The sequence below is a fragment of the Rhinoderma darwinii genome, chromosome 13 (assembly GCF_050947455.1).
Source record: "Rhinoderma darwinii isolate aRhiDar2 chromosome 13, aRhiDar2.hap1, whole genome shotgun sequence".
NCBI classification, from domain to species: Eukaryota; Metazoa; Chordata; class Amphibia; order Anura; family Rhinodermatidae; genus Rhinoderma; species Rhinoderma darwinii.
This window is the reverse complement of record NC_134699.1, coordinates 178,472-198,441: the sequence shown is the minus strand read 5'-3', so window position 1 is coordinate 198,441 and position 19,970 is coordinate 178,472. Positions and strand designations below refer to the sequence as shown.

The 19,970-nt window shown below is 44.0% G+C and overlaps 1 protein-coding gene across 3 annotated transcripts in view; it reads left to right on the top strand.

The window, feature by feature from the left end:
* Window positions 1-18,704, top strand: part of ARFGEF2 (ARF guanine nucleotide exchange factor 2) — a 50,330-nt gene extending 31,626 nt beyond the window's left edge. For all 3 annotated transcript variants that reach the window (XM_075846176.1, XM_075846175.1, XM_075846177.1), the window contains 14 exons: window positions 17-186; window positions 3,074-3,225; window positions 3,302-3,474; window positions 3,555-3,715; window positions 3,872-4,002; window positions 4,525-4,654; window positions 12,371-12,506; window positions 12,689-12,827; window positions 12,903-12,957; window positions 13,059-13,173; window positions 13,362-13,501; window positions 17,276-17,444; window positions 18,306-18,444; window positions 18,563-18,704. In XM_075846176.1, coding sequence (XP_075702291.1) covers window positions 17-186; window positions 3,074-3,225; window positions 3,302-3,474; window positions 3,555-3,715; window positions 3,872-4,002; window positions 4,525-4,654; window positions 12,371-12,506; window positions 12,689-12,827; window positions 12,903-12,957; window positions 13,059-13,173; window positions 13,362-13,501; window positions 17,276-17,444; window positions 18,306-18,444; window positions 18,563-18,689 — 1,937 coding nt within the window. In that variant the 3' untranslated portion in view covers window positions 18,690-18,704. The remainder of the gene's footprint in view (window positions 1-16; window positions 187-3,073; window positions 3,226-3,301; window positions 3,475-3,554; window positions 3,716-3,871; window positions 4,003-4,524; window positions 4,655-12,370; window positions 12,507-12,688; window positions 12,828-12,902; window positions 12,958-13,058; window positions 13,174-13,361; window positions 13,502-17,275; window positions 17,445-18,305; window positions 18,445-18,562) is intronic.
* The last annotated feature ends 1,266 nt before the right edge of the window (window positions 18,705-19,970 follow it).

Below are 19,970 nucleotides of genomic sequence, written 5' to 3'. Positions count from 1 at the left end.
GCGCTTTCTTTTCCAGTTGACTTTGTGCGCTGGTTGTGTGCGGTGTCTCTGGATGAACTGGCCTCCGTCCACCAGCCTCGCATGTTCAGCCTGCAGAAGATCGTGGAGATCTCCTACTACAACATGAACCGCATCCGGCTGCAGTGGTCACGGATATGGCAAGTGATTGGCGAACATTTCAACAAGGTGACTCTTAGTTGCTGCTCTGTGAACCTTTTGGTGTTATGGGGGAGGAGGGGGTTATGGCTATGGCTGGTGGACCCCGTCCTCTCACTTTTCAGTATCCGTTCTGCGCTTGCTTTATGAAGATATAAGCCAGGTCCGGGCTTCCTCCTGCGGTCTTACCTAGGACCTTCCAGTCAGTGAGGAGGCAAACAATGAGCGCGCTCCCCACCCCGCCTGCAGTCAATAGGAGCCAATGGCTTTGACGCACGTCCTGTGCTCCATTCAATGCCTCTTGGCAGCGGGGTTGTGGGAGAATGGTGGCCACGGATCCCAGCAGTCGGGCCGATCTAACAGCGATCACTAAACCAGTGGATAAAGGATCATTTGCCCTTTAATCCTGTGGGGGGGGGGGGTCATTTTGTTTTCTTCCCACTCTCATGCGACTCGTTCTTTGTCTCCTATGAAATCTTCATTATTCTTATCTTGGGGACACAAATACAATTCTTCATAGTCAACACTGTCCTGTCTGTCTACTAGAGGCGGCCTCTACCCAATGGTGCTATGTCCCCCAATAAACCCGAGGAGAAGAGAGGGACGAGCTCTAAACCTCCTGCTCTGTCTCTCAAAGACTTTATTCAGTGTTGTGGTCAGTCGTGTGGTCTCCTGAAAGTGATTTTTAAAGTCCCCCCCCCCCCTGAATGTTTAACGAAAAAGCCCCTTCTAGTGTATGATGATTTTGATCCACCGTATTTAAGCAATATGGCGGCACGTGCATCTGGAGCATGTGACCTCATGTAACCCCAATGTCGCTGTGTGAGTTTCTGGAGCATGTGACCTCATGTAACCCCAATGTCGCTGTGTGAGCGTCTGGAGCATGTGACCTCACTAGACCTCATGTGACCTCATGTGACCTCACTAGACCTCATGTGACCTCACTAGACCTCATGTGACCTCACTAGACCTCATGTGACCTCACTAGACCTCATGTGACCTCACTAGACCATGTGACCTCACTAGACCATGTGACCTCACTAGACCATGTGACCTCACGTGACCTCACTAGACCTCATGTGACCTCACTAGACCTCATGTGACCTCACTAGACCTCATGTAACCCGAATGTCGCTGTGTGAGCGTCTGGAGCATGTGACCTCACAAGACCTCATGTGACCTCACAAGACCTCATGTGACCTCACAAGACCTCATGTGACCTCACTAGACCTCATGTGACCTCATGTGACCTCATGTGACCTCATGTGACCTCATGTGACCTCATGTGACCTCATGTGACCTCATGTGACCTCATGTGACCTCACGTGACCTCACGTGACCTCATGTGACCTCACTAGACCTCATGTAACCCGAATGTCGCTGTGTGAGCATCAGGAGCATGTGACCTCACTAGACCTCATGTGACCTCACTAGACCTCATGTGACCTCACTAGACCTCATGTGACCTCACTAGACCTCATGTGACCTCACTAGACCTCATGTGACCTCACTAGACCTCATGTGACCTCACTAGACCTCATGTGACCTCACTAGACCTCATGTGACCTCACTAGACCTCATGTGACCTCACTAGACCTCATGTGACCTCACTAGACCTCATGTGACCTCACTAGACCTCATGTGACCTCACTAGACCTCATGTGACCTCACTAGACCTCATGTGACCTCACTAGACCTCATGTGACCTCACTAGACCTCATGTGACCTCACTAGACCTCATGTGACCTCACTAGACCTCATGTGACCTCACTAGACCTCATGTGACCTCACTAGACCTCATGTGACCTCACTAGACCTCATGTGACCTCACTAGACCTCACGTGACCTCACTAGACCTCACGTGACCTCACTAGACCTCACGTGACCCCCCTAGACCTCACTAGACCTCATGTGACCTCAATGTCGCTGTGTGAGCGTCTGGAGCATGTGACCTCACAAGACCTCATGTGACCTCACTAGACCTCATGTGACCTCACTAGACCTCATGTGACCTCACTAGACCTCATGTGACCTCACTAGACCTCATGTGACCTCACTAGACCTCATGTGACCCGAATGTCGCTGTGTGAGCATCTGGAGCATGTGACCTCATGTGACCTCACTAGACCTCACTAGACCTCATTTGACCTCACTAGACCTCATTTGACCTCACTAGACCTCATTTGACCTCACTAGACCTCATTTGACCTCACTAGACCTCATTTGACCTCACTAGACCTCATTTGACCTCACTAGACCTCACTAGACCTCATTTGACCTCACTAGACCTCATTTGACCTCACTAGACCTCACTAGACCTCATTTGACCTCACTAGACCTCATTTGACCTCACTAGACCTCATTTGACCTCACTAGACCTCATTTGACCTCACTAGACCTCATTTGACCTCACTAGACCTCATTTGACCTCACTAGACCTCATTTGACCTCACTAGACCTCATTTGACCTCACTAGACCTCATTTGACCTCACTAGACCTCATTTGACCTCACTAGACCTCATTTGACCTCACTAGACCTCATTTGACCTCACTAGACCTCATTTGACCTCACTAGACCTCATTTGACCTCACTAGACCTCATTTGACCTCACTAGACCTCATTTGACCTCACTAGACCTCATTTGACCTCACTAGACCTCATTTGACCTCACTAGACCTCATGTAACCCCAATGTCGCTGTGTGAGCGTCTGGAGTCGGCGATAGTGTTGAGTGCTCAGATCCAATGGTCTCGGAGGTTGCAGCCACATGATACCTGGTGACGCCATATTGTTTACATACACGGAGTGGAGAACTTGATGGGATTTGTGGAACCTTTTCCATTATATTATGGGTGCCGGTTTGTTGGACTCCAGTGAATAGTCTCAGGTGAGCTCCATGTTGTGTCCCTCTGACAGGTCGGCTGTAACCCTAATGAAGATGTGGCCATATTTGCTGTGGATTCTCTCAGACAGTTATCCATGAAGTTTCTAGAGAAGGACGAGCTGGCCAATTTTCGCTTCCAGAAGGATTTCTTGCGTCCTTTTGAGCACATTATGAAGAAAAACAGGTAATGGCTTAAGGTGCGTCATTGAGACGGCGGCGGCGGTGCTGTAGGTGGAATCTTTACTCTCCTCGTCTTCTAGGTCTCCCACTATACGGGACATGGTGATCCGCTGCCTGGCACAGATGGTGAACATGCAGGCTGGCAACATCCGCTCTGGATGGAAAAACATATTTGCAGTTTTTTATCAGGCGGCTTCTGACACGAATGGAAACCTGGTGGAGCTGACCTTCCAGACCGTGAGCCACATCGTCAGTGAGTAGAGCGAGCGCTCGTCTTGTATAGATCCAGATCTGCAGCACGGCCGTGACTGGTAACCGCTTCTCTCTCCTCAGCCAACGTGTTCCAGCACCATTTCCCGGCAGCCATTGACTCTTTCCAGGATGCTGTTAAATGCCTGTCAGAGTTTGCCTGTAACTCAGCTTTCCCAGACACCAGCATGGAGGCCATTAGACTCATCCGTTATTGTGCAAAGTATGTCTCGGAGAAGCCTCAGGTGGGTGGTGGTCTGTCGTTCTCCCCCTCACGCCGGCCGCCCACTTATACCCAGCATTCCTATCATTGAATTCGTAGATCATTTCTGTACGTCGTTCTGGTCAGTCTGCCAAGAACCTCATCCAGTTAATGATGATTGGGACTTGATCTGTTGCAGGCACTGAGGGAGTACACCAGCGATGACATGAATGTGGCCCCCGGGGACAGGGTCTGGGTTCGTGGCTGGTTTCCTATTCTATTTGAGCTTTCCTGCATCATCAACAGATGTAAACTGGATGTACGAACAAGGTAATATGTGACGGCTTCTTAGGGCTAAGGGGTTCTATCCCTAAACCAAACCAGAAACCCCGGCATGAATGTCGCCAGTGAACCCCAATATCTTGCTCCTTCTCCCTCATGATTTGCACAGGAGTGGAGGACGGGGATATATGCAGCAGGGTCAGTGTGAAAAAAACAAACAAAACTCTTTAGCCCAAACAGAACCGCGATTCAGAGAGGGACTCTCGGCTGTGACCATTATCTCTCCAGAGGGAGCCCCCGCGGCCATAAGCCGCCTCCATCTCTGCTTCCCGAGGAATCGGCTACTGGGAACAAGTGCAGTTTTGGCACAATGGTTTGGTTGTGAGGGAAGTTAATGACCAGTAATCTTACAGAAGTTGTCCCTTGTGTGGTCCAGACCTTCATATCGTGCATGTCGTGGAGGGGGATGAGCAGTAATCCCAGAGTCGTGTCTCCGCTGTAAGCTTTCTCTTCATGCAGCGCTCAGCACTGTCTCTTTAGGCGTCTTTACTTTTCTTAAATACTTTGCAGAGGCCTCACCGTCATGTTTGAGATTATGAAAAGTTATGGGCACACCTTTGAAAACCATTGGTGGCATGACCTGTTCCGCATCGTGTTCCGAATATTTGACAATATGAAACTCCCAGAACAGCAAACAGAGGTGAGAAAAAGACATCCCAAATCTGATCACCTGCACAGGGAGCACGAAAAGTGTCCTCTATATGATATAACTGAGTGTGCGCTGTATCTCCTCTATATGATATAACTGAGTGTGCGCTGTATCTCCTCTATATGATATAACTGAGTGTGTTCTGTATCTCCTCTATATGATATAACTGAGTGTGCGCTGTATCTCCTCTATATGATATAACGGAGTGTGTTCTGTATCTCCTCTATATGATATAACTGAGTGTGCGCTGTATCTCCTCTATATGATATAACTGAGTGTGCGCTGTATCTCCTCTATATGATATAACGGAGTGTGCTCTGTATCTCCTCTATATGATATAACTGAGTGTGCGCTGTATCTCCTCTATATGATATAACGGAGTGTGCGCTGTATCTCCTCTATATGATATAACTGAGTGTTCTGTATCTCCTCTATATGATATATCTGTGTGTTCTGTATCTGCTCTATATGATATAACTGAGTGTGCGCTGTATCTCCTCTATATGATATATCTGTGTGCGCTGTATCTCCTCTATATGATATAACTGAGTGTGCGCTGTATCTCCTCTATATGATATAACGGAGTGTGCTCTGTATCTCCTCTATATGATATAACTGAGTGTGCGCTGTATCTCCTCTATATGATATAACGGAGTGTGCGCTGTATCTCCTCTATATGATATAACTGAGTGTTCTGTATCTCCTCTATATGATATATCTGTGTGTTCTGTATCTGCTCTATATGATATAACTGAGTGTGCGCTGTATCTCCTCTATATGATATAACTGAGTGTGCGCTGTATCTCCTCTATATGATATAACTGAGTGTGCGCTGTATCTCCTCTATATGATATAACGGAGTGTGCGCTGTATCTCCTCTATATGATATAACTGAGTGTTCTGTATCTCCTCTATATGATATAACTGAGTGTGCGCTGTATCTCCTCTATATGATATAACGGAGTGTGCGCTGTATCTCCTCTATATGATATAACTGAGTGTGCGCTGTATCTCCTCTATATGATATAACTGAGTGTGTTCTGTATCTCCTCTATATGATATAACTGAGTGTTCTGTATCTCCTCTATATGATATATCTGAGTGTGCGCTGTATCTCCTCTATATGATATAACTGAGTGTGCGCTGTATCTCCTCTATATGATATAACTGAGTGTGCGCTGTATCTCCTCTATATGATATAACTGAGTGTGCGCTGTATCTCCTCTATATGATATAACTGAATGTGCGCTGTATCTCCTCTATATGATATAACTGAGTGTGCGCTGTATCTCCTCTATATGATATAACTGTGTGCGCTGTATCTCCTCTATATGATATAACTGAGTGTGCGCTGTATCTCCTCTATATGATATATCTGAGTGTGCGCTGTATCTCCTCTATATGATATAACTGAGTGTGCGCTGTATCTCCTCTATATGATATAACTGAGTGTGCGCTGTATCTCCTCTATATGATATAACTGAGTGTGCTCTGTATCTCCTCTATATGATATAACTGAGTGTGCGCTGTATCTCCTCTATATGATATAACTGAGTGTGCGCTGTATCTCCTCTATATGATATAACTGAGTGTGCTCTGTATCTCCTCTATATGATATAACTGAGTGTGCGCTGTATCTCCTCTATATGATATAACTGAGTGTGCGCTGTATCTCCTCTATATGATATAACTGAGTGTTCTGTATCTCCTCTATATGATATAACTGAGTGTGTTCTGTATCTCCTCTATATGATATAACTGAGTGTGTTCTGTATCTCCTCTATATGATATAACTGAGTGTGCTCTGTATCTCCTCTATATGATATATCTGTATGCTCTGTATCTCCTCTATATGATATAACTGAGTGTTCTGTATCTCCTCTATATGATATAACGGAGTGTGTTCTGTATCTCCTCTATATGATATAACGGAGTGTGCGCTGTATCTCCTCTATATGATATAACGGAGTGTGCGCTGTATCTCCTCTATATGATATAACTGAGTGTGCGCTGTATCTCCTCTATATGATATAACTGAGTGTGCGCTGTATCTCCTCTATATGATATAACTGAGTGTGCGCTGTATCTCCTCTATATGATATAACTGAGTGTGCGCTGTATCTCCTCTATATGATATAACTGAGTGTGCGCTGTATCTCCTCTATATGATATAACTGAGTGTTCTGTATCTCCTCTATATGATATAACTGAGTGTGTTCTGTATCTCCTCTATATGATATAACTGAGTGTGTTCTGTATCTCCTCTATATGATATAACTGAGTGTGCGCTGTATCTCCTCTATATGATATAACTGAGTGTGCGCTGTATCTCCTCTATATGATATAACTGAGTGTGTTCTGTATCTCCTCTATATGATATATCTGAGTGTGCTCTGTATCTCCTCTATATGATATAACTGAGTGCTCTGTATCTCCTCTATATGATATAACGGAGTGTGTTCTGTATCTCCTCTATATGATATAACTGAGTGTGCTCTGTATCTCCTCTATATGATATAACTGAGTGTGCGCTGTATCTGCTCTATATGATATAACTGAGTGTGTTCTGTATCTCCTCTATATGATATAACTGAGTGTGCGCTGTATCTGCTCTATATGATATAACTGAGTGTGCGCTGTATCTCCTCTATATGATATATCTGTGTGCGCTGTATCTCCTCTATATGATATAACGGAGTGTGTTCTGTATCTCCTCTATATGATATAACTGAGTGTGCTCTGTATCTCCTCTATATGATATAGCTGAGTGTGCGCTGTATCTCCTCTATATGATATAACTGAGTGTGTGCTGTATCTCCTCTATATGATATATCTGTGTGTTCTGTATCTGCTCTATATGATATAACTGAGTGTGTGCTGTATCTCCTCTATATGATATAACTGAGTGTGCGCTGTATCTCCTCTATATGATATAACGGAGTGTGCTCTGTATCTCCTCTATATGATATAACGGAGTGTGCTCTGTATCTCCTCTATATGATATAACTGAGTGTGCGCTGTATCTCCTCTATATGATATATCTGTGTGCGCTGTATCTCCTCTATATGATATAACTGAGTGTGTTCTGTATCTGCTCTATATGATATAACGGAGTGTGCGCTGTATCTCCTCTATATGATATAACTGAGTGTGTTCTGTATCTCCTCTATATGATATAACTGAGTGTGCGCTGTATCTCCTCTATATGATATAACTGAGTGTGCTCTGTATCTCCTCTATATGATATAACTGAGTGTGCGCTGTATCTCCTCTATATGATATAACTGAGTGTGCTCTGTATCTCCTCTATATGATATAACTGAGTGTGCGCTGTATCTCCTCTATATGATATAACTGAGTGTGCGCTGTATCTCCTCTATATGATATAACTGAGTGTGCGCTGTATCTCCTCTATATGATATAACTGAGTGTGCTCTGTATCTCCTCTATATGATATAACTGAGTGTGCTCTGTATCTCCTCTATATGATATAACTGAGTGTGCGCTGTATCTCCTCTATATGATATAACTGAGTGTGTTCTGTATCTCCTCTATATGATATAACGGAGTGTGTTCTGTATCTCCTCTATATGATATATCTGTGTGCGCTGTATCTCCTCTATATGATATAACTGAGTGTGTTCTGTATCTGCTCTATATGATATAACTGAGTGTGTTCTGTATCTCCTCTATATGATATAACTGAGTGTGCGCTGTATCTCCTCTATATGATATAACTGAGTGTGTTCTGTATCTCCTCTATATGATATAACTGAGTGCGCTGTATCTCCTCTATATGATATATGTGTATGCGCTGTATCTCCTCTATATGATATATCTGTGTGCGCTGTATCTCCTCTATATGATATAACGGAGTGTGTTCTGTATCTCCTCTATATGATATAACTGAGTGTGCGCTGTATCTCCTCTATATGATATAACTGAGTGTGTTCTGTATCTCCTCTATATGATATAACTGAGTGTGCGCTGTATCTCCTCTATATGATATAACTGAGTGTTCTGTATCTCCTCTATATGATATAACTGAGTGTGTTCTGTATCTCCTCTATATGATATAACTGAGTGTTCTGTATCTCCTCTATATGATATAACGGAGTGTGTTCTGTATCTCCTCTATATGATATAACTGAGTGTGTTCTGTATCTCCTCTATATGATATAACTGAGTGTGCTCTGTATCTCCTCTATATGATATAACTGAGTGTGCTCTGTATCTCCTCTATATGATATAACTGAGTGTGCGCTGTATCTCCTCTATATGATATATCTGTGTGTTCTGTATCTGCTCTATATGATATAACGGAGTGTGTTCTGTATCTCCTCTATATGATATAACTGAGTGTGTTCTGTATCTCCTCTATATGATATAACTGAGTGTGTTCTGTATCTCCTCTATATGATATAACGGAGTGTGCTCTGTATCTCCTCTATATGATATAACTGAGTGTGTTCTGTATCTCCTCTATATGATATAACTGAGTGTGCTCTGTATCTCCTCTATATGATATATCTGAGTGTGCTCTGTATCTCCTCTATATGATATAACTGAGTGTGCGCTGTATCTCCTCTATATGATATAACTGAGTGTGTTTTATATGATATAACTGAGTGTGCTCTGTATCTCCTCTATATGATATAACTGAGTGTGCGCTGTATCTCCTCTATATGATATAACTGAGTGTGCGCTGTATCTCCTCTATATGATATATCTGTGTGCGCTGTATCTCCTCTATATGATATAACTGAGTGTGCGCTGTATCTCCTCTATATGATATAACTGAGTGTGCGCTGTATCACCTCTATATGATATATCTGTGTGCGCTGTATCTCCTCTATATGATATATCTGTGTGTTCTGTATCTGCTCTATATGATATAACTGAGTGTGCGCTGTATCTCCTCTATATGATATAACTGAGTGTGCGCTGTATCTCCTCTATATGATATATGTGTATGCGCTGTATCTCCTCTATATGATATAACTGAGTGTGCGCTGTATCTCCTCTATATGATATAACTGAGTGTGCTCTGTATCTCCTCTATATGATATAACTGAGTGTGCGCTGTATCTCCTCTATATGATATATCTGTGTGCGCTGTATCTCCTCTATATGATATAACTGAGTGTGCGCTGTATCTCCTCTATATGATATAACGGAGTGTGCTCTGTATCTCCTCTATATGATATAACTGAGTGTTCTGTATCTCCTCTATATGATATAACGGAGTGTGCGCTGTATCTCCTCTATATGATATATCTGTATGCTCTGTATCTCCTCTATATGATATAACTGAGTGTGTTCTGTATCTCCTCTATATGATATAACTGAGTGTGTTCTGTATCTCCTCTATATGATATAACTGAGTGTGCGCTGTATCTCCTCTATATGATATAACGGAGTGTGCGCTGTATCTCCTCTATATGATATAACTGAGTGTGCGCTGTATCTCCTCTATATGATATAACTGAGTGTGCGCTGTATCTCCTCTATATGATATATGTGTATGCGCTGTATCTCCTCTATATGATATAACTGAGTGTGCGCTGTATCTCCTCTATATGATATAACTGAGTGTGTTCTGTATCTCCTCTATATGATATAACTGAGTGTGCGCTGTATCTCCTCTATATGATATAACTGAGTGTGCGCTGTATCTCCTCTATATGATATAACGGAGTGTGCGCTGTATCTCCTCTATATGATATAACTGAGTGTGCTCTGTATCTCCTCTATATGATATAACTGAGTGTGTTCTGTATCTGCTCTATATGATATAACTGAGTGTGCGCTGTATCTCCTCTATATGATATAACTGAGTGTGCGCTGTATCTCCTCTATATGATATAACGGAGTGTGTTCTGTATCTCCTCTATATGATATAACGGAGTGTGTTCTGTATCTGCTCTATATGATATAACTGAGTGTGCGCTGTATCTCCTCTATATGATATAACTGAGTGTGCGCTGTATCTCCTCTATATGATATAACTGAGTGTTCTGTATCTCCTCTATATGATATAACTGAGTGTGTTCTGTATCTCCTCTATATGATATAACGGAGTGTGCGCTGTATCTCCTCTATATGATATAACTGAGTGTGTTCTGTATCTCCTCTATATGATATAACTGAGTGCGCTGTATCTCCTCTATATGATATAACTGAGTGTGTTCTGTATCTCCTCTATATGATATAACCGAGTGTGCTCTGTATCTCCTCTATATGATATAACGGAGTGTGCGCTGTATCTCCTCTATATGATATAACTGAGTGTGCGCTGTATCTCCTCTATATGATATAACTGAGTGTGCGCTGTATCTCCTCTATATGATATAACTGAGTGTTCTGTATCTCCTCTATATGATATATCGGAGTGTGTTCTGTATCTCCTCTATATGATATAACGGAGTGTGCGCTGTATCACCTCTATATGATATAACTGAGTGTGCTCTGTATCTCCTCTATATGATATATCTGTGTGCGCTGTATCTCCTCTATATGATATAACTGAGTGTGCGCTGTATCTCCTCTATATGATATAACTGAGTGTGCGCTGTATCTCCTCTATATGATATAACTGAGTGTGTTCTGTATCTCCTCTATATGATATATCTGTGTGCGCTGTATCTCCTCTATATGATATATCTGTGTGCTCTGTATCTCCTCTATATGATATAACTGAGTGTGCGCTGTATCTCCTCTATATGATATAACTGAGTGTGCGCTGTATCTCCTCTATATGATATATCTGAGTGTGTTCTGTATCTCCTCTATATGATATATCTGTGTGCGCTGTATCTCCTCTATATGATATAACGGAGTGTGTTCTGTATCTCCTCTATATGATATAACTGAGTGTGCGCTGTATCTCCTCTATATGATATAACTGAGTGTTCTGTATCTCCTCTATATGATATATCTGAGTGTGTTCTGTATCTCCTCTATATGATATAACGGAGTGTGCGCTGTATCTCCTCTATATGATATAACTGAGTGTGCGCTGTATCTCCTCTATATGATATAACTGAGTGTGTTCTGTATCTCCTCTATATGATATAACTGAGTGTGCGCTGTATCTCCTCTATATGATATAACTGAGTGTGCGCTGTATCTCCTCTATATGATTGTGTTCTGTATCTCCTCTATATGATATAACTGAGTGTGCTCTGTATCTCCTCTATATGATATAACTGAGTGTGCTCTGTATCTCCTCTATATGATATAACTGAGTGTGCGCTGTATCTCCTCTATATGATATAACTGAGTGCGCTGTATCTCCTCTATATGATATAACTGAGTGTGTTCTGTATCTCCTCTATATGATATAACTGAGTGTGCGCTGTATCTCCTCTATATGATATAACTGAGTGTGCGCTGTATCTCCTCTATATGATATAACTGAGTGTGCGCTGTATCTCCTCTATATGATATATCTGAGTGTGCTCTGTATCTCCTCTATATGATATAACTGAGTGTGCGCTGTATCTCCTCTATATGATATAACTGAGTGTGTTCTGTATCTCCTCTATATGATATAACTGAGTGTGCTCTGTATCTCCTCTATATGATATATCTGAGTGTGTTCTGTATCTCCTCTATATGATATATGTGTATGCGCTGTATCTCCTCTGTTATAATACGTTCTTTATGATGAGTGTAATTCATGCAAATAGTTTTGTTTTTTTTTAGAAATCAGAATGGATGACCACAACCTGTAACCACGCCCTCTACGCAATTTGCGACGTCTTCACCCAATTCTATGAGGCCCTGAACAGTGTTCTGCTTTCGGATATCTTTACCCAGCTCCACTGGTGTGTAAAACAAGGTGTGTACCGCTCTGGTGCCTTGTATATACCGCACGTACATATAGCGGGAGATCACTCCACCGGCAGAGGTGGCCAGTCAGTCGCTCTGGCACGCCGGGTACAGGGTGTGGGGGATAATGGTTGGGCTGTGCCGCTTGTCTCTTACGGAGATGTTAATTGGTTCCCTGTCTGTCCTATGCAGATAATGAGCAGCTGGCGAGGTCTGGCACCAACTGTCTGGAGAACCTGGTCATACTGAACGGAGAGAAGTTCAGTCCCGAGGTGTGGGACCAGACGTGTAACTGCATGTTGGATATCTTTAGGACCACCATCCCGAGTGTGTAAGTGTTGCCCGGTCTCTGCACATTGTGCTGGAGGGATGTGACGTCCATTTATCAGTCATTCTTCTTCTCCAGATTATTAACTTGGCGACCGTCTGGGATTGAAGACGATTCCTCGGAGAAGCGCTATGTGAGTGTAATGCAATGTGTGCGGTCTCCCACTTCCTATTGCGGAGGGTCAGACTTTATGATGGTGTTTTTTTCCATTGTTTTGTTTTGTTTACCTCACAGGATATTGATCTAGATCGTCAATCAATGAGTAGTCAGGACCGGAATCTCTCAGAGAGGGCTCACAGCCAGCTGTCCAATACCACTGAGGAAAACTGGAGGGGAAAGCCCAGCGAGAGTGAGTCTCCCCTCGTCCCCCTCTTCCTCCACTATACTCTGCACAGTCCTCCTCTCCTCTAGTGTAACGTGCAGTGCACAGTCCTCCTCTCCCCTCCGGGGTAACGTGCAGTGCAATGTGTGACGCTGAACTTCCCCCCCTCTAGTATCTTTTCTGCCTACTGAGTGTCATCTTGTGTCTTTGCTCAGGACTTGCTGACCAGAAGTTATTTGCTGGGCTCCTCATGAAGTGTGTTGTGCAGCTGGAACTCATCCAGACCATCGATAATATTGTCTTTTTTCCAACTACCAGCAAGAAAGAGGATGCCGAACACCTAGCTGCGGCACAGGTCAGACCCCTGTATATAGGATGTATATAGAAGTGTTATACTAGAGGGGTCCGGGGTCAGGATGTATATAGACGTGTTATACTAGAGGGGTCCGGGGTCAGGATGTATATAGAAGTGTTATACTAGAGGGGTCCGGGGTCAGGATGTATATAGAAGTGTTATACTAGAGGGGTCCGGGGTCAGGATGTATATAGAAGTGTTATACTAGAGGGGTCCGGGGTCAGGATGTATATAGAAGTGTTATACTAGAGGGGTCCGGGGTCAGGATGTATATAGAAGTGTTATACTAGAGGGGTCCGGGGTCAGGATGTATATAGACGTGTTATACTAGAGGGGTCCGGGGTCAGGATGTATATAGACGTGTTATACTAGAGGGGTCCGGGGTCAGGATGTATATAGAAGTGTTATACTAGAGGGGTCCGGGGTCAGGATGTATATAGAAGTGTTATACTAGAGGGGTCCGGGGTCAGGATGTATATAGAAGTGTTATACTAGAGGGGTCCGGGGTCAGGATGTATATAGAAGTGTTATACTAGAGGGGTCCGGGGTCAGGATGTATATAGAAGTGTTATACTAGAGGGGTCCGGGGTCAGGATGTATATAGAAGTGTTATACTAGAGGGGTCCGGGGTCAGGATGTATATAGAAGTGTTATACTAGAGGGGTCCGGGGTCAGGATGTATATAGAAGTGTTATACTAGAGGGGTCCGGGGTCAGGATGTATATAGAAGTGTTATACTAGAGGGGTCCGGGGTCAGGATGTATATAGAAGTGTTATACTAGAGGGGTCCGGGGTCAGGATGTATATAGAAGTGTTATACTAGAGGGGTCCGGGGTCAGGATGTATATAGAAGTGTTATACTAGAGGGGTCCGGGGTCAGGATGTATATAGAAGTGTTATACTAGAGGGGTCCGGGGTCAGGATGTATATAGAAGTGTTATACTAGAGGGGTCCGGGGTCAGGATGTATATAGAAGTGTTATACTAGAGGGGTCCGGAGTCAGGATGTATATAGAAGTGTTATACTAGAGGGGTCCGGGGTCAGGATGTATATAGAAGTGTTATACTAGAGGGGTCCGGGGTCAGGATGTATATAGACGTGTTATACTAGAGGGGTCCGGGGTCAGGATGTATATAGAAGTGTTATACTAGAGGGGTCCGGGGTCAGGATGTATATAGAAGTGTTATACTAGAGGGGTCCGGGGTCAGGATGTATATAGAAGTGTTATACTAGAGGGGTCCGGGGTCAGGATGTATATAGAAGTGTTATACTAGAGGGGTCTGGGGTCAGGATGTATATAGACGTGTTATACTAGAGGGGTCCGGGGTCAGGATGTATATAGACGTGTTATACTAGAGGGGTCCGGGGTCAGGATGTATATAGACGTGTTATACTAGAGGGGTCCGGGGGTCAGGATGTATATAGAAGTGTTATACTAGAGGGGTCCGGGGTCAGGATGTATATAGACGTGTTATACTAGAGGGGTCCGGGGTCAGGATGTATATAGACGTGTTATACTAGAGGGGTCCGGGGTCAGGATGTATATAGACGTGTTATACTAGAGGGGTCCGGGGTCAGGATGTATATAGACGTGTTATACTAGAGGGGTCCGGGGGTCAGGATGTATATAGAAGTGTTATACTAGAGGGGTCCGGGGTCAGGATGTATATAGAAGTGTTATACTAGAGGGGTCCGGGGTCAGGATGTATATAGAAGTGTTATACTAGAGGGGTCCGGAGTCAGGATGTATATAGAAGTGTTATACTAGAGGGGTCCGGGGTCAGGATGTATATAGAAGTGTTATACTAGAGGGGTCCGGGGTCAGGGTGTATATAGAAGTGTTATACTAGAGGGGTCCGGGGTCAGGATGTATATAGACGTGTTATACTAGAGGGGTCCGGAGTCAGGATGTATATAGAAGTGTTATACTAGAGGGGTCCGGGGTCAGGATGTATATAGAAGTGTTATACTAGAGGGGTCCGGGGTCAGGATGTATATAGAAGTGTTATACTAGAGGGGTCCGGGGTCAGGATGTATATAGAAGTGTTATACTAGAGGGGTCCGGGGTCAGGATGTATATAGACGTGTTATACTAGAGGGGTCCGGGGTCAGGATGTATATAGAAGTGTTATACTAGAGGGGTCCGGGGTCAGGATGTATATAGAAGTGTTATACTAGAGGGGTCCGGGGTCAGGATGTATATAGACGTGTTATACTAGAGGGGTCCGGGGTCAGGATGTATATAGAAGTGTTATACTAGAGGGGTCCGGGGTCGGGATGTGTATAGACGTGTTATACTAGAGGGGTCCGGGGTCAGGATGTATATAGAAGTGTTATACTAGAGGGGTCCGGGGTCAGGATGTATATAGAAGTGTTATACTAGAGGGGTCCGGGGTCAGGATGTGTATAGAAGTGTTATACTAGAGGGGTCCGGGGTCAGGATGTGTATAGAAGTGTTATACTAGAGGGGTCCGGGGTCAGGATGTATATAGACGTGTTATACTAGAGGGGTCCGGGGTCAGGATGTATATAGAAGTGTTATACTAGAGGGGTCCGGGGTCAGGATGTATATAGACGTGTTATACTAGAGGGGTCCGGGGTCAGGATGTATATAGAAGTGTTATACTAGAGGGGTCCGGGGTCAGGATGTATATAGACGTGTTATACTAGAGGGGTCCGGGGTCAGGATGTATATAGACGTGTTATACTAGAGGGGTCCGGGGTCAGGATGTATATAGACGTGTTATACTAGAGGGGTCCGGGGTCAGGATGTATATAGAAGTGTTATACTAGAGGGGTCCGGGGTCAGGATGTATATAGACGTGTTATACTAGAGGGGTCCGGGGTCAGGATGTATATAGACGTGTTATACTAGAGGGGTCCGGGGTCAGGATGTATATAGACGTGTTATACTAGAGGGGTCCGGGGTCAGGATGTATATAGACATGTTATACTAGAGGGGTCCGGGGTCAGGATGTATATAGACGTGTTATACTAGAGGGGTCCGGGGTCAGGATGTATATAGACGTGTTATACTAGAGGGGTCCGGGGTCAGGATGTATATAGACGTGTTATACTAGAGGGGTCCGGGGTCAGGATGTATATAGAAGTGTTATACTAGAGGGGTCCGGGGTCAGGATGTGTATAGAAGTGTTATACTAGAGGGGTCCGGGGTCAGGATGTATATAGACGTGTTATACTAGAGGGGTCCGGGGTCAGGATGTATATAGACGTGTTATACTAGAGGGGTCCGGGGTCAGGATGTATATAGACGTGTTATACTAGAGGGGTCCGGGGTCAGGATGTATATAGACGTGTTATACTAGAGGGGTCCGGGGTCAGGATGTATATAGAAGTGTTATACTAGAGGGGTCCGGGGTCAGGATGTATATAGACGTGTTATACTAGAGGGGTCCGGGGTCAGGATGTATATAGACGTGTTATACTAGAGGGGTCCGGGGTCAGGATGTATATAGACGTGTTATACTAGAGGGGTCCGGGGTCAGGATGTATATAGACGTGTTATACTAGAGGGGTCCGGGGTCAGGATGTATATAGAAGTGTTATACTAGAGGGGTCCGGGGTCAGGATGTGTATAGAAGTGTTATACTAGAGGGGTCCGGGGTCAGGATGTATATAGACGTGTTATACTAGAGGGGTCCGGGGTCAGGATGTATATAGACGTGTTATACTAGAGGGGTCCGGGGTCAGGATGTATATAGAAGTGTTATACTAGAGGGGTCCGTCTGTACTTAGAGCATGTTTTCTCTACAGAGGGACACACTGGATGAGGACTTCCGCACCGGATGCGAGGACCAGGGAATGTATAAGTTCATGTCTACGCCGCATCTTTTTAAGCTGCTGGATTGTCTTCAGGAATCCCACTCCTTTGCTAAAGCCTTTAATTCTAATAACGAGCAGAGGACGGCGCTGTGGCGGGCAGGTATGACGGCACAAGACTGAGGCAGGACGTGACTCCGGCATCTGATGGTCTGGAATGTATCGGATAGTCCCGGATTTAGCCATTTTAAACCGTTTTTTTTGTTCTAAGGGTTTTACTGATGAGTGATTATGAATGTTAGTCCTTGGTTGCTGTGGTTAGTCCCTAGGTAAAGCTCTGGTATGGAGCCATGTATCTGAGCTCCTGCAGTCACTGGCTGCTGTACCACCAACTCATTCTCAGTTGATTTTGCTTTGGTCGTTTCTAGGACAGGAAGTAGCTGGCTGACACCTACCAAGGTCAGCAATATTCCCTCTTATGGGACTGCTTTCTCTGTCACGAAGTGCTTCCCTCCCTCTGTTCTCCCTGGCACTAAATCAGTGGTTGAACCTTCCCATCCCACCCCATGTGCTGACATGCTTTTTTGATTCTCTGTCAGTAGATGGAGAAATATGATTTGGTATCGGTGACCAAATGTCTATTTGCGATGTGTCGGGCAGAGCAAAGCCTTCACCTCCGTTATCTCCTAGAAAGCCACCATGGTTTGTTTATTTGTTTTTCACCAGTCTATGTACAGGGAATACTGAGAAGCTTAGCTCATTGGTGTCGTCAGTGATGGAGGAAGTAGCTAGCTTCTGTCACACAGAGGAATGCATGTAGCTGCAGCCTGTAAATTAGATTCTGGAGCCGCTGTAATGGTTTCACCCTGTTCAGTCAGTGCAGACACCGGATGTCACAATGGCCGCCTGCACTCCTCGAGATACTGTTTCTTGGTGATGGCAGGTCAGAGGTGTGGAGCTTCACGGCAGCGGAGTAGAGACCTCTGCCATGTAATATAATTAGTGTTCACTTTCTGTGCAATAGGATTCAAAGGAAAATCCAAACCCAATCTACTGAAGCAAGAGACCAGCAGCCTGGCCTGCTGCTTACGGATCCTATTCCGCATGTACACAGACAAGCGTCGCAAAGACTCCTGGGAGGACATAGAGCAGCGGCTTCTAAAGTAAGAGACCTCTGACAACCCAAATGTCCCATCGTCCCCAACCAGAGGAGAAGCCCAACTAGAGGCCGCGGTGGATGTCGCTCTGTCTGCTCATGTCTTTCTCTCTCTGTCGTTACAGTGTGTGCAGTGAGGCCCTGGCTTATTTTATAACTGTCAATTCTGAGAGCCATCGAGAGGCTTGGACCAATCTGCTGCTGTTACTCCTGACCAAAACTCTTAAAGTTAGTGATGAGAAGGTATGCTGATCTATAATGTCATCACCCCCTTCAATAGTGATGAGCTCCCCTTTATATCCTCCTCTCATAATACAAACTCTAAAAACCCATCACATGAGCAACCAAGAAAGCCATACACCCGAGATAACAGGCGGTGAGGACGCAGCACTGATTGTCTGCCGGACGACAGACCGAAACCAATTAATAACTGACAATCTGTCAAGATCAGCGACGATTCCAGACCCCACCACTTATACTGTAATAATCTGCCTGAGTGACCCGTTCAACAAATGTAAAAATGTCATGAGACTGATGGTCAGAATCCTAAATGTCTATAATGCGGTCATTCATCCCACGTTTACGATCACTCATCTGTATTATTATAAGCTGTGGTCTGTAGTGTTAGTGTCTCCTCTTATATCTCTGTATTATTATAAGCTGTGGACTGTAGTGTTAGTGTCTCCTCTTATATCTGTATTATTATAAGCTGTGGACTGTAGTGTTAGTGTCTCCTCTTATATGTGTATTATTATAAGCTGTGGTCTGTAGTGTTAGTGTCTCCTCTTATATCTGTATTATTATAAGCTGTGGACTGTAGTGTTAGTGTCTCCTCTTATATGTGTATTATTATAAGCTGTGGTCTGTAGTGTTAGTGACTCCTCTTATATCTGTATTATTATAAGCTGTGGACTGTAGTGTTAGTGTCTCCTCTTATATGTGTATTATTATAAGCTGTGGTCTGTAGTGTTAGTGTCTCCTCTTATATCTCTGTATTATTATAAGCTGTGGACTGTAGTGTTAGTGTCTCCTCTTATATGTGTATTATTATAAGCTGTGGACTGTAGTGTTAGTGTCTCCTCTTATATCTCTGTATTATTATAAGCTGTGGACTGTAGTGTTAGTGTCTCCTCTTATATCTCTGTATTATTATAGGCTGTGGTCTGTAGTGTTAGTGTCTCCTCTTATATCTCTGTATTATTATAAGCTGTGGACTGTAGTGTTAGTGACTCCTCTTATATCTGTATTATTATAAGCTGTGGACTGTAGTGTTAGTGACTCCTCTTATATCTCTGTATTATTATAGGCTGTGGTCTGTAGTGTTAGTGTCTCCTCTTATATCTCTGTATTATTATAAGCTGTGGACTGTAGTGTTAGTGACTCCTCTTATATCTGTATTATTATAAGCGGTGGACTGTAGTGTTAGTGTCTCCTCTTATATCTGTATTATTATAAGCTGTGGACTGTAGTGTTAGTGTCTCCTCTTATATCTGTATTATTATAAGCTGTGGACTGTAGTGTTAGTGTCTCCTC